This window comes from Haliotis rubra, unplaced genomic scaffold (assembly GCF_003918875.1).
Source record: "Haliotis rubra isolate DU_JTF1 unplaced genomic scaffold, ASM391887v1 Scf1176, whole genome shotgun sequence".
Lineage (NCBI taxonomy): Eukaryota > Metazoa > Mollusca > Gastropoda > Lepetellida > Haliotidae > Haliotis > Haliotis rubra.
In genome coordinates, this window is record NW_025765088.1 from 145,884 (window position 1) to 161,308 (window position 15,425).

Here is a 15,425-nt window from a genome sequence, read left to right on the forward strand (position 1 = left end):
GTACCTCCTATGTTATAGTATAGGAGGTACGAATGCTACGAGAAAAGTTACGAGATCTTAGGCCTACGAGAGCTTCGTGAAACAGGCCCCTGGAGTACAATTTCATCCTTATTTCTAAAATCAGCTTAATATGCTCCATATATATTCAGAGATTGAAACGTGTGTATGGTGTAGAGGGCAGTTTTCATCACTTACTAGATACAAAGAGTGAGTTGGGTTTTACACCCTTTTGGCAACATTTCAGCAATGTCACACCAGAAATGGGTCTCACACATTGTACCCATGTGGGGAATTGTTCCACAGCAGGGAACACCAAAAATGGGCTTTAAATATTGTACCTTCAGTGTGATAGTGACCCTTTTAGGATTAAGCTACACCACTCTGTAACAACATGCTGTAATAATCTGAATTCTGGATTTGACCTCAGAAATCCTATGTTTCTGTACTTTGAAACTTTCATCTTTATCATGATTTTGTGCATGGCAGACTTGATCATGATCTTGTGCATGGCAGACTTGAGAAATGATTTCCACTTCTATATGAGTAAGCAAACTACAATTTACTCATCTGTAGATTGCTAGAATATATTATTGTGTTTCCTAATCTGAAGACTGGACAATGAAAGCTGATCTCTGTTAGTCTTACAGAAAGAATCCAATAAGTCAATTTCCTCGGCATGAAAACAAGATCTAGACTGCAACACTTTTACACATGATCATTCAATAGCACTTCATGGTAAGTGAATCCTTCACTCAAAACTATAACTTTGATTAAAAGACGTTTTGCCTCTGGATGAAGATCCGCCATATCATGAAGTAAGGCAGTGGGTCGGGAACATGGAGAACAGAACAATTTTGTAGCTACTCCAGCTTTTCATCACCCTCCTCAACCTCCTTCAAGTTGATGACCTCCAGCTGACCTCGACCTTTCGTCTCTGTGCGGATCAGCTCATCGATCTCACGATAACATCCAGGGTCAATCTGAATGACCTGAAAATGATTGATGATTGACTTTAGTTTTACGCCACTTTTAGCAGTATTCCAGCAATATCACGGGTGGGGACACCAAAATGGGCTTCACACATTGTACCCATGTGAGGAATCGAACCCGCTTCTTTGGTGTGATGATCAAACACTTTAACCACTAGGCTACCCCACCTCCCCACTAAATGATGAAAATCTTCAAAGTGATCAATCATTATTACTATGTATCATCAGGTTTTGAAAGAAGATACTTTGCCCTTTATATCCTGTGCTGATACCATGTGTAATAACCCAAGGTGACCGAGTCTTGAGAAGCTGCAAAATATGGTGTGCTGAGGTGAAAATTATTGCACTGTAGGTGTGGGCAAGTCTGCTTGTCTCATCCAGACTAATGTGGTTTTATACTGCTACCCGACTGAGATACCACACTGCAGTAGAGCCGAGATACCCCACTCAGATACATTGTACTGACTCATACCCGCCAGTCCTTCATGTATCTCCGTAATCCCTTCACACTCCTCCAGGCAATATGACCCTGCCAGGAGCCTGGCCCTGTAATACTGGTTCCCTTCTACTACCTACCATTTCCAGCTCCTCCCCGAACTCATCTTCTTCCACTTTAACAGCAAGCTTTAGTATTTTGGTTCTCAGCTTCTTTCCCTCTCGTGCTGGATAACAAATATAAGAACAAAACAAGTAATATCCTGGCACAAGCTAATACAATTATTTACAGACTGCTGCCCAAAACTGGAAAATCTATGAGAGCTGTGTTTAACAACCAACCAACCTAATCAGAATCAAGGTTTTCAAAAGACATGTGTGAGTGAGTGGTTATAGTTCTATGCCGCTTTTAGAAATATTCCAGCAATATCACCAAGGGGATACCAGAAATGGAGAGAGATATGAGAAGGACAGAGGCCAATGGCAGTGTAACTTATAGCTCAGAGTTACATTAATTGGGCATGCCAGGATATAAAAAAGTGAAAGCCATTTTCAAGCTAGCAGTCTCAGTGGTTTTAGACAAAGACTGCCAGATTGGAGAATGTCACACAGGTTTTCTCACAAATTGATACAGAGTAGGGCTGCACGGTAATACCAATATACCGGTATATCTCAATATGTTTTACAAACGATACGTATTGCAATATTTTTTCTGAGAACCGGTATTGGGAAAAAAACATATATGAAGTTTTTGTGATTATCTTTATGGTTTAAATTAAATCTACACAGACTTTCATTCACAACAATGTTTTCCTTCATTATGTAATGACAAAACGGCATATGTTAGGGACTTATAATGTAGAAAATAGGATTGACATGCACAATTAGTGTCACTCACTGTCAAACACTTAAGCTCCCAATATATTGCAATACGTATCGCAATGCGGGTACCTGAATCACAATATATTGCAAAACAATAGATTTACCAATATACAGCCCTAATACAGAGGGATACAATTGATATACTGCTCAAATAGTTTAAAGGTCACATGCAACCAAAAAATCAAACATAATTATAGCATGACCAGAAATTATTGAAAATTTTAGGAATATGTTTAATTGGATTTCTAGTATAAACAACCTTGACCAGCTATCAAGTGCTTGGTTTCATTCAAGAGAGACAACTCCGTTAATCCTTTTTCATTAGTTTGTGAAGAGTTATCCCCCTTTGTTTACTTGCTAGCAGACGACATTTTCAGTGATCCTCAGTATGGATGATTTAGAGAAGAGGAAGTTGATTTTAGAGTATTATAACAAGGACATCAGATCAGCTAAAGTGATTTCAAGTAGAACAGGCATCCCTTTGTCCACTGTTTATCGTGTTTTGAAAAATATTGCAAATGGATATGGCATTGAGCACCAGGGAGGCACAGGTAGGCCCAGAAAATTGACTGTCGGTGACAGGAGGCAGCTTGATATTCTTGTTTCTAAAAACAAACAAAGGAGTTTAGAAAACTTAAGGCTGGATATGATTGATAGAGGAACTGTGGCTGTCTGTAAGGAGACAATTAGAACTGAGCTGCATGCAATGGGTTGGCTGAAAAGTCGAGGGAATTCCATCACCGATCATGAAACCTGAACAAAAGGAGCGAAGGTTGAACTGGTGCTTACAGCAAAGAAATTTTAACTGGGACAATGTGATTTTCTCAGATGAAAGTTCTGTGTGGCTGTTTCCTAATACACTGAAATTCTGGACCAAACAAACTGAAATTCCTTTGTATCAGCTCAAAGTACAGTCCGAAATTTAACGTGTGGGGTGGCATATCTGTGTTAGGGGCAACGCCCATCTGTGTATTTGAAGGGAATATGAACAGTGAGCGGTACACAGATATTCTTGAGGGACATTTACTTCCATCTGCTCACATGTGCTATGGAAATGTTTGGATTGTCCAGCAGGACAACGACCCAAAACATCGTTCAGAGCATTCACAGGCCTGGTTTCAGACCCAAAATATCACATTATTAGATTGGCCAAGCTAGGACCTGACCTAAGTCCAATAGAAAATGTTTGGGGGCTTATGAAGGAAAGTGTCAATAAGAAAAATCTGACAAATATTGCTGAAATGAAAGAAGAGGTGGTCCGATAGTGGGACAGCAAGGACCACGACTTTCTAACTTCTTTGATCAGTAGTATGCCCCGACGCATTGAAGCCTGCATTGCTGCCCATGGTGACTTGACAAAATACTAACTGTTCACCTGTCTTTGAATCTGGAGTTATGTTCTGCTAATATTCACATTTAATACGTGAGTAATGAGTGAAAAAATATAAAAATTTACAATCTTTAAATTTTCAATAATTTCTGGTTGTACTGTAAAACACAATTATCACTTATTCATGACATATAATATACATTGCTGATTATTAAAAAAACATTTAAACAAAATTATAAGCATACAATCGTAAATCAAAAGTGCAATATTTTGTACTTGTGTTTACTTCCCTCGAAACGAAGCACCCGGGATACCAAACCCAGTCAGAGCAGGTGGGTGTGCGCTCAAGTGTAACGAGGTCTCTCATTGGCTGGTTCATTTTGCCGATGCCCTCGCAGCTCATTGTGTGTGTGTACATATAGAGATGTTGGGTTTTGTAAGTACATGCTCATTTTTTGTGTATAACATTTAGCAATCAACTGACATCATAGCATGTCATGTGTACAAGTATCACACCTGCCTGTCTGTGTAATTACATAATGTGACAGAGACCGAACTCGGGCCATAAATCAATGCGTTTTGTTTATGGTGTATAGCCTGATAGGTGTTAAGTTCAAATTGCATGTGGTCAGTGATCGAAGTTGTGCATTGAATATTGTCATTAGCAGACAGACAGGCAGGCAGACACTTAGGTGTCAATAAAACAGACATTGAGTGTTGTCTCTGACAACGATATTGGAAATTTTAATATAAATTGTATATTTATATACTTATCCTATCTCATGACTTGCACCTCTCTCTCTTGCTTCGACTTTTAGTGGAACGACTGTAAACTTTTTTCCATAGGCCTCCTTGTCCATTCACCCGTGCACTCCATGCTGCTCTCCTTAATTAGCTTCCTAGTTCCTAATAAAGCTTACAGCATGCTCCACTAATTGCCCACGTGACTACCTTGAATGATCATTCTCATCTTGGAGCCAACGTTGTAATCTGAGTAGTGGGGAGGCCGGGTGGGCATCCATCACGTGAGATAGGATAAGTATATAAATATACAATTTATATTATAATTTCCAAATTTTTAAACTTATCCTATCTCACGACTTGCACTTATCCCACGGTTGGACGGCGGGCTGCAGATTACCCTTCTGTCTGGACAGTGCGAACAGCTGGTCTTGGAGCTGTGTGGACTGATGACAACCGTAGATAGCGATGTACAAGGGAGGCCTGTTACGCATGAACGCAACTCCTATGCTTGTAGTAGGTTCTCCGGAACGCCTTGGCTTACTAAGCACAATGACTCCCAGGGAGATGGGTGCTCCCGAGCGATGTTGTGTTCGGCCGCAACCTTGTACAAGACAAGGGAAGCAACTCGGCATGTAAGCCTCGCCTCGCCACGATTTACAAGGTACCCCCATAATTAAAGTCTTGCGACTAGAATCGGGCCAGCCCCTGCTTCAATAAGGCCCCCCCAGACACCAACCGAGGCGGGTGAAAGACAAACACAACTCGGCATCTCCAAGGTTTAACGTTCAGTTCCGGGAAGCTTAGTCAAAGGATGTGCCCGGCAACTTTGGAGGCAGAACGCAACGAAATCCACTGGAATTCGGGAGTGTCACACTTCACTGACGTAATTGCTCCATGGAGTAGAGGTCAGTAAGCGTGAATGTCGAACACCTCTGCATCGTCATACTGATTGTGCCTCAGGCCCGTAGGGCCACGCTAGGTGGCCGTATTCCGATGCCTTGGTATGGAGGCCAAGTGAAGTAGTTCTTACACTCATATAATGAGAACAAAAGGTTGAGATCCAGTTCAACAGTAACTCGAATGCGGAACCGTATCTCATCTGCGTTGTTGGGCCGATGTAAGCTGCTGAGCCAGTGCAAGAGGGTCCAAACTGGTGTAGTCCTTGGACATCCGTGACAGACAGGTTAGGCAGGTAATGTGAAGAGAAGACTGTATCAGAACGCCAGAAGCAACCGGTCAAGGAGCAGTTGCTATGGAGGGCCATCGTCAAGGCTAGTACACGAGTCTCATGAGGATTGGAAGTGGCTGGAGGAGGCAACCCTGCAAAGCTGTAGGCTTGCAGGATCGTGGCACGCATCCAGAAGGCCAATGTGGTCCGGGAAACCTCAGTTCTTGAAGTTTTCGACAAGGGTATGAAGAGGCGCTTCCGTAGCCGTCGACGATCCTTGGAGGCAGCAAGGTAAATTATCATCAGGCCCAAGAATGGTGGACAATGGGGCAATGGTAAACATCCGGTCCGGTTGCCTGGCAGTTGGTTTTTCGCAATGAAGTCCCAGCGGAGACCAAGGAAAGCCTTGCCATGCTTCTTCCGCTCGAACTGCATCCGATTGACATCAAGTGCATGCAGTTGAGATATACGAGCAGCGGAAGCCAAAGCTACCAAGAAGAATGTCTTGAATGTCACTTGTTCGAAGTCCTTGTCTTCTAAAGGTTCATAATCTGTAGAAATCATATGACGAAGGACGACGGACAGATCCCAGGCCAGAGGTCTGAACTTCCTGGACTGGTCAGAGAGTCTATAGGAGCGTAGTAGACTCTGCAACTCGGAAACAGAGGAAATCTTAGTGAGCGTGGTGGTAGCCAAAACCGAGTTAATGGCGGCTAAGTAGGTAGCTAAGGTAGTACCCTTGAGTTTCTTAGTAGTGCGGAGATGCTGGAGAAACTCAGCAACGACCTGAGCCGAGGTGGAAGTGGGAGATGCAATTCCCCTAAGCTTGCAATAGTCTTCAAACTTCTTCCACTTGTTGTCGTACAAGGAATGGGTCGAAGTACAATGCGCTGAAGTGATAGCTGTGGCTACTCGGAGAGAGTAGCCCTTAGCTATGAGAGACCTCTGAAGATGCGCCAGACGTGAAGATTGAGGGTCTGAGGTGACCCGTTGAGCAGTTCCGAGTGAGGGTGAAGAAGTAGGTCGTCCCGGTTGGGAAGCGGTACTGGGTTTGGCTCTGCCAGGCTTCTTAGGTTGACGAACCAACTTCGCGCTGGCCAGAAGGATGCGACCAAAAGCAGTAGTATGTTGCTGGTGGTCGAGGAAGTGAGCTCCCCAACCCATGAGGTGATGAATCAACGAATAGGTGATGAGTCGGTGCAAAGGGCATCATGGAGACTCCGGCGCAAACATTCCATTCGTCGAGCCACCATTGAAGGACTGGATAAAGTGGTTCTGGAAGGCAAATTAGTTTCCTGGGGATTGTCGGCCTGAAGGTACAGGCGTAGAAATCGCTGTATCAGCCTCTGTACGTTAAGGCTTGAGCTGACGTCAGAAGGCCCAGTGGTTCCTGCCACTGTCGTAAGGTTCTCGCCTGAGACAGTGCTGGAGGAATGCATTGCTGAATCTTTATCCACCTGTCGTGGGGTACAAACATCATCCCCTGACGAGTGTCTGAGTCGGTATTAGTTCTGATTTCGCGATGTTCAACAGCCCCCTAACCGTCTGAGCAGCGTGGTGGTGAACTGTAGCTGGCGAAGCAATACGATCGGATCCTGTTGAGCCTGGATGCAATCGTCTATGTAGCTTTCGAAGGTGATCCCTTGAAACTGGAGGAAGCTCGTTATGGGCTTGGTAATTCGGGTAAAAAGCCACAGGGCTGTGGAAATTCCAAATGGTAGGACTTTCCATTGGTAGCGATTCCCGTTGAACACGAAGCGAGGTACTTCCGATGTTCTGGATGTATCGGATCGTGAAGATAAGCATCCTGAAGAACTAGGCTGATGAGGAAGTCTCCCTTCTTCAGGATGGTGCGTAAAAGGTTGATCGACACCATCCTGAAGTGAGGCGGTGGAAGCAGGAATCGGGCATTGAACAACTTCATATTGAAGATGAGCCGGAGTTTGTTGGAATTTTTCTTTGGAACAAAGAAGATTGGGGAGTAGAATCCTGGAGTGACGGGCAATGGACTTAGGAGCTCTATTGCGAGTTTGTCTAATAGCGTCCCTATTGTGGATTGCAGAGTCTGAAGCTGGTCCACAGGATATGAGCAATGAGCCCGAGCCGGGAGGAACCACCACGGCCAGATCTGTTTCCTCTGCCACGACCTTGAGTGGATGCGCCACGAAAAAGATTGCATAAATCTGGATTGGTAGGGGTGAACTGTGCAGTTCGACGCTGTTTTAATGAGTCCTGGAGCTGTGACTTCTGTATCTTTAACAGTTCAATCGAGACTTGAAAGTGGGTTTCTTTATCAACTTTATTAGATACTTCTTGGATGCTACCATTGAAGAGGGCGTCAGTAAACCAAGGCTGGCGAAACAGTTCTGTTTTAAATCGCTCCTCCCATGAAGAGATGTTAAGGGGTCCACGTCGGCGAACAGCAAGAGTGTAGCCCAAAAAATGAGACAACTGAACCAGGATAATTTAGAACTGGTCCAGAGCTAAAGTCATGCATCCTCGGATGTAAGCGTCTTGATCAGAGTAAGTATGCTCCAGAGCAGTGTTAACAGCGTCGACTGCTGCAATCACGCAACTAATAGATGGCAATGTCTTTCTCACGGCTGAATAGGGCGAAGCAGCTCGTTTGCCACACAGGGTTCCAATATCCTCATCAACTGTTGGAGCCATAGAGATTTTTGTTAGGCCGTGGACATGAGAGGTAGAAGGATTATATCTGGGAGCAGAGAATCCGTCCTAATTCGTTTCAGGCTCTTGAAACCATCATTTAGTGTCCTGGATAATTTCAGAATACAAGGTCGAGGTGGTAGGGTAATGGTAGACCAATCCCGGTTCCTAAGTGTATAAGAGTGATCCAGGTCATCTGCTGAAGTACTCAAGGGAAGTTGGAGCTTCTCAACAATACAAAGGAGTACCTGAGGTGTCTCAACTGCTGCAAAGCTACCTCCAGGGGTAGATAACTCAGAGTGAGCAGAAGATGCAGGCATGGCTATTTGGACTGGATCAATCTCAGGAGGTGGATCAGATGTAGAGCCAGGAGCTACCGAAGCCGGATGGGCTGGAGTAGAAGGCTGTATTTGGTTCCAGGCTGAGGTTATGGCCCTGATCATCATATTTAGATCCAGAGTCACTGTAGGAGTGGGATTGTTATCAGGTTCCAATGACTCAGCGATGATCCTAGAGTGAGTCAAAGGATTCATAAGAGACTGAAGGCCTATTAGTGGTATCAGAGCAATGATCACCCGAACGTCGGTCAGAGGAACTGTATCGAGATCTCGACGTGGTAAGTACCGAAGTAGGTTGGTAAGCCGGTGATCTGGATTTCCTAGTATGGCTAGGTGATCCGGTATGATATGAAGAACTAGTCCGGGTTGCTGTAGTTCTAGCTGGTGATCTGGTTCTGATTGGAGCTCTGGTTCGACCATCTGAATAGGATCGGCCATGAGATGTGGATCTGTACTGTGATCCCGATTGTTAATTGGCTCTGTAAGGTGATCTAGATCGTATAGGTGACCTGGGTTGGTAAGATGATCTGGATTTGTAAAGTATTCTGGATCGATTCGATGCACTAACTGGAAACTGTGATCGTGATCTGGATCTATAAGGTGATCTTGATTGCAGTTGTGATCTGGCTTGATTTGGTGATTTGGATCGGTCTGGAGATCTACTTCGATGTTGTGATCTGGATCGGCTAGGTGACCTAGATCCGTCCGGTGATCAGATTCGAGGTTGTGATCTGGATCCATTCAGTGATCTGGATCGGTCCGGTGATCTGATTCGAAGTTGTGATCTGGATCCATTCTGTGATCTGGATCGGTCCGATGATCTACTTCGATGTTGTGATCTGGGATGGTTCGGTGATCTGGACTGGCTAGGTGATCTGGATCTGTCCGGTGATCTTATTCGAAGTTGTGATCTGGACCCGTTTGGTGATCTAGATCGGTAAGGTGATCTGGATTGATCAGGTGATGTGGATCGTAGTTGTGCTCTGGATCGTGACTGTGATCTGGATCGATCCAGTGATCTTGATCGGGCTTCTGATGGTGATCTGGATTGTGAAGGTGATCTAGATCGTTGTGGTGATCTAGAATGATGTGGCGACCCGGATCGGCGATTAGGTGACGAAACGTGAAGTGTTGATTCATGATGAACGTCCCCCGGCGACGCTGTTATAGCCAGCTCCGTCCGGTTCAATGAACTGTGGGGAGACAGTTGGCTGGTTGAACAGCGGTTGGCCAGGCTCCAAACAAACTGAGACAGTCGAGGGGATATGTACCGATGATCTGGATGATGATAGTGTCGATCTAAGGTCCCCTGGTAGTGTAGATGGGACAGGCAATGAAGAATTACCGATCACAACCACCCGCGTGTGATCTGACGCTATGGAAGGAGGTGATTGATGCATACGTAATAGGTGCCGAACGTCCTCAGATAAGTAAGAATCTGATGAAGCGTCCATAAAATCCTCTTGAACCACAGACATTGCTCTCTTGCGTGAAGGTACGATTTTCTGTCGCTGTAACTTGATACGCTTGGCGGGAGTGGGATCAGATTCTGTTGACTTCCTGTCCCTATCGGCGATTCTCCAGGAGCAAACACGAAGGTAGGCCTTAAAATCCTCATCTTTTAGTGAATTACACTTGCCACATCGTTTGTTCCAGTTACATTGTCCAATACAGTCACTGCAAGATGAGTGAGGGTCGAGGGACGAATAATTCGTATTGCATTGAGCACAAACTTTCCTTTTCCTTGACTGATTATCAGTTTTCCCCATGATGTTAGGGTGAAATAATGTCCCTAATATACAGCACGAAGAAAGAGAATGATCATTCAAGGTAGTCACGTGGGCAATTAGTGGAGCATGCTGCAAGCTTTATTAGGAACTAGGAAGCTAAGTAAGGAGAGCAGCATGGAGTGCACGGGCAAATGGACAAGGAGGCCTATGGGAAAAAATTTACAGTCGTTCCACTAAAAGTCGAAGCAAGAGAGAGAGGTGCAAGTCGTGAGATAGGATAAGTTTAAAAATTATCTATATCACAGTTAGAAATTCTGTCAACTCTAAATAATGACATTGCTTTTAAGTATCGAACTGAGAAAGTGACTCGGTAAGAAGAACGTGTGGTGTAATAGACAAATGAAATTATATAAACAGTTAAATCTGTAATCTACTGTCATAACATATGAAAAGCTCGCGCCTGTGAAATATCAACAAAACATTAGAAAAAGCTCACATCAAAGCCTTCACCGAGTATTCACCGCCAGCGAAGGTTTTCCGTCTTGAAATGACGAACGCCTCACTTGTTGACACATAGCTGAGTAGATCTAGATCCTAACAAGGTTCTTTTATGTAATGAGTAGATTATTTACTATTTGTTTTGATTAGACTACTCCTGCTCACGACCTTATATTAAATCCTGACATCCCGCTTCCAAGCTGCGTGAACCTATTTCACTGCGCATGCGGTATGAGCGCAGCCCAGCCCAGCTGTTGAAACCACTTTTCACCCCAAGCGCTGGGGTGAATTTAGTGAATCGTTTGAACTCTGATTTCGTGTGTGTGTGTGTGTGTGTGTGTGTGTGTGTGTGTGTGTGTGTGTGTGTGTGTGTGTGTGTGTGTGTGTGTGTGTGTGTGTGTGTGTGTGTGTGTGTGTGTGTTTGTGTGTGGTTGCATTGTGTTATTTTTCAAGCTGAATTTGCATTTTTGATGATTTTTATCTGTAAGTCCAATATTTTAAATATTTAACACCTGAAATAGTTACATTATCTGAATTCATGATGTGTCAAGGTCATAACTGTTTAATAAATTAAAAAATGAAACAATAGAAGGGTTTGGGTCATTATTACCAGTGGGAAGTGAGAAACAAGCCTAAGTATCTACCAGGTATTGTCAGCCGAATACGCATGAATGCTCGCTGGATCTTCATCGTGTCAGACTCAGTCAGTTGTTTTATCACTTCCAAAGCCTGAAAATTTACAAAGATATATTAGCATGATGAGAGTTATTTAGTTCAATCTGAGTAAAATATGTTTACATAGTGAGCAACATGATGTTTTTTTTGGCAAAACAGAGAACAAAGCACAATAATACACTGCTGAGCCCTGTGTCAGAAAGTAGTCAAAGCAACCTAACTATTGTAAATCCAAGTTTAAGTATGGAAGTTACGAACAATTTTGTCCTAAGACTACTTCATCGAACTGACCGCCTCTGTGGTGTAGTGGTTAGAGCACCTGCCCGAGAGCGGAAGGTCGCGGGTTCGATCCCCGACCACGTCATACCAAAAGGCGTTAAAATATGGTACTTGTTTGTCCCTGCCTGGCGCTCGGCATTAATAGGTACAACACGGACTGGTCGGCTCGGAGTCAGTATCATGTGTCGGAGTGGGATATTCATGCTTCACTGCAGCATGGTATCTCAGTGGGCTAGTACTATAAAACCATCTCCAGTCTGGGCTAGTACAAGCAGCCGCACACACATACACATGCATGCACGTCGTAATATGAGCGAAATATTCTCAAGTACGACATTAAACCCAATTTCACCTCACCTCACCTCACCTCACCTCACCTCACCTCATCGAACAGGGCTTGCCACAGAGATGCTTAAAGCTTACCACCAGAGTGACGCAGATCAACAACAAATTCCTCCACCTAAAAATTATGTGGTTGTGATTCCTTTTTGGCTCTTCTTGGTAGAAAATATATTTATCGTAAAAATATAATAAAGCATTCCAAAACAGTTTAGTCAAAGGATATGCATGTGTTGTTTCCGCACTTCAGACTGTAAAGGGGGCGGTGGGGTAGCCTAGTGGTTAAGGCGTTCGCTGTTCAGCATACTGAAAGGCTCATATTTGTTTTTTCACTGTTTTTAGTGAGTGAGTGAGTTTAGTATTACGAAGCACTCAGCAATAATCCAGCTGTAAATAATCGTGTCTGGACCAGACAATCCAGTGAACAACAGCATGAGCATCGATCTGCGAAATGTGGAACCGATGACATGTCAACCAAGCCAGCGAGCCTGACCACCCAATCCTGTTAGTCGCTTCTTGCGACAAGCATGGGTTACTGAAGATCAATTCTAACCCAGACTTTCACGGGTTCTCCCAACATTAAAGTATGATACTTTCCCAACAAAATCCTGGAATGAACATTGTTTTAGGGGGAGTTTGGAAGTGATGGCTTAATGCCACTTTGAACAGTATTTCAGTCATGTCAAAGCATGTCTGATGTAAGAGGAAAACCCAAAGGGATGCAGGTCTTAATACTTTTGTAAAACCCACATGATCAGGTATGGTGCGGAATTCGGATCCTATTCAGGGTGAACCAGGCACTTAAACCCACAATCACTGGATCCTTGAACAACTAAGGGAAGCAACTCCGCAAAGCATAGCTTTCACCAAGTAATGATAATGAGCAACACTTTATCACTCTGACAGAGCACTTGCCTGTTGTTTTGTTCCTTTAGAAGGTTTCACAGACACATGCAAGTCCCTCATGCCTTTCTCAATCATTGTCACAGTGTAAGGGCGTTTAGTCTCTGGATTTACACACTTGTCAGACACGATCGTAGCAATGTCACGAAACATTGATTCTAGTTGTGCCTGTCTCTCTTTCTCTGTCACCTGCATTTCTCCCTTGGCAAGAATCTGAAACAGCATTAACGCTACAGTTATCGATATCCTCACCTTCAACCAGATACATGCCAGAACATTACTTGTTACAAACTCTGAGGTATTAAAAATAAAAAGTCTCCATATCAAACTGCCAATACATTATTCTCAATGGGAACTGAATGAAACTTCAAGAGCAAATGACCTTCAAAACGACACCTGACACATCCATGACAAATGACAGGTATAGAATTCATTATGGAGAGTCTGGACCAGACAATCCAGTGATCAACATCATGAGCATCAATCAACATAATTGGGATTCGATGACATGTGTCAACCAAACAGTGAACCTAACCATCCGATCCCATAACTCTCCTCATCAACAAGCAATCATGGCTGAAGACCAATTCTAACCCGGATCTTTATGGGTCTGTGAAAAGCACTTTTCATGAAAATTTGAACCATGATTCATGATGTCACCTTCGTCTTATACAGATGTCAACCCACAGTTTACAGTATTTTGACTTTGATTCTTTCAGCATGTTCAATGACTGTTAATTCAGAGCAGTGACACATGCATATATGAGTACATTTATTTGTTACTTCATTACCTGTAGACATATCTCTGAATGGTTATCTATTCCAAAGATCTTCTTCAAGTCATCAGTCTTAGCAACTTCTCCTTTAGATACATTGGTGAAGACAGTGTGAGTCTGAAGAACTTCATCAATATCAGTTTCCCTATAAATAAAACAGATACAATTGATGTGTTACTAAGGGTCACGTTTACTGAGTTAAGCTGAGTAGGGCTTTACGTCACATCGGCATTATTTCAGCCATATAGTGATGAGATCAAGTCTGCATTAGAAGAAGCTTAAATAATATTTCACAGACTGACATACATCATCATATATATTATCAGGTATATATGCAAAATGCCATTGTGAGTGAGTGAGTTTAGTTTTACTCAGCAATATTCCAGCTACATAGCGACGGTCTGTAAATAATTGAACCAGACAATCCAGTGATCAACAACATGAGCATCGATCTGCGCAATTGGGAACCGATGACATGTGTCAACCAAGTCAGTGAGTCTGACCACCTGATCCCGTTAGTCGCCTCTTACGACAATCATGGGTGGAAAGACTTCTGCCCATATCCCCCCTTAAATTTCATTCTAGTCAAATCATATCACCTGAATATATATACTTCATCTGATAAGGGTGAGTTTTAACATGTTTCTTTAATTGTAGTTTAACATCCTGAAAGACATATCCAACTTCTGAAAATGCCACTCAGAGAATTTTTTCCTTATCGTTAAAATCTAGGGGATACGGGCGGCAGTCTTACCCGGTTCGTTATTACTCTTTCTTTTTCTTTAAAAAAAAAATTACTGCCAGGTTCTCCTTAACTGAACGGAAAATGCCAAAAGTAAAAAAAATACATGCCCTATAACTCATTAACTGAACGGAAAATGCCTTAACTTTTTAGAGGAAAATTACTGCTGGGGTTCCCTAATAAAAGATCGTAAAGGGTGCACTAACCTTTACTAACCCTATGGATCGTAAAGGGTACCCTCACCCTAAACCCTAAGGATCGTAAAGGGTGGCATACCCTTACCCTAACCCTAAGGATAGTAAAGGTGGCATACCCTTACCCTAAACCTAACCCTAAGGATCGTAAAGGAGCAGCAGGGCTGCGCCCGGTAAAGTGCATTCTAGCCAAAGGTGGTAAAACGAATCTTGGGGAACGTCTTGTCAGTACGACTATCGAACAAATTAAAACAAATACGTACACTTTATTTCTCCAGGACGTCACCTTATTTGGGTAGCAGGCTATCTCGAATCGCTTACCACCCTTCTTTAGTCGAACAGTTGCAACGTTTGTCAGGCGTTTCTGGTTTGCAGGCTGCTTTACTCGAGACATAATGGGCGCAGTTATGGGTGGAGGTTATGAGCAAACTAATGGATACGCGAAAAACTCGAAAAGTTTGCAAAAAGATCTATGATTTCGGGAACTTTTGCAATAACCGGAAGTGGGGACCAATTAATGGTTTTCAGTGCAGAAGAGCTGTGTACTATTTACGAAGCAACTAATTTTGTATAACAACAGGACGACGTTGCATCTGCTGAATCCATAACCTCGTAGTGTACATTCGAAGCCTCAATTCTTCACATCGGTACAATGTAAACGCCCATTACTGGTTTCCCATGCAGTGATATTACTGGAATATTGTCAGAATGACATGAAAACTAACTCACTCCATGA

At 43.3% G+C, this 15,425-nt stretch overlaps 1 protein-coding gene across 1 annotated transcript; it reads right to left on the minus strand.

Annotated features, from left to right (window-relative positions):
- Positions 1–690: 690 nt before the first annotated feature.
- Positions 691–15,216, minus strand: LOC124258712 (ribosome maturation protein SBDS-like). Its single transcript, XM_046692791.1, has 6 exons — positions 14,953–15,216; positions 13,769–13,898; positions 12,990–13,190; positions 11,426–11,510; positions 1,566–1,651; positions 691–989 (listed from the first exon to the last, which is right to left on the minus strand). Exons 1-6 carry the CDS (start codon positions 15,081–15,083, stop codon positions 861–863), a joined length of 762 nt encoding a protein of 253 aa, XP_046548747.1. The 5' UTR covers positions 15,084–15,216; the 3' UTR covers positions 691–860.
- Positions 15,217–15,425: the final 209 nt, after the last annotated feature.

Bases quoted from the DNA above. Each gene is read 5' to 3' on its own strand.
- LOC124258712 (XM_046692791.1), bottom strand. From the start codon at position 15,083: ATGTCTCGAGTAAAGCAGCCTGCAAACCAGAAACGCCTGACAAACGTT. The intron at 13,899-14,952 runs GTACGTATTTGT...TTTTATTTATAG, and splicing joins ACGTCCTGGAGAAATAAAGT to GGAAACTGATATTGATGAAG. The intron at 990-1,565 runs GTAGGTAGTAGA...AATCATTTTCAG, and splicing joins TCGGGGAGGAGCTGGAAATG to GTCATTCAGATTGACCCTGG.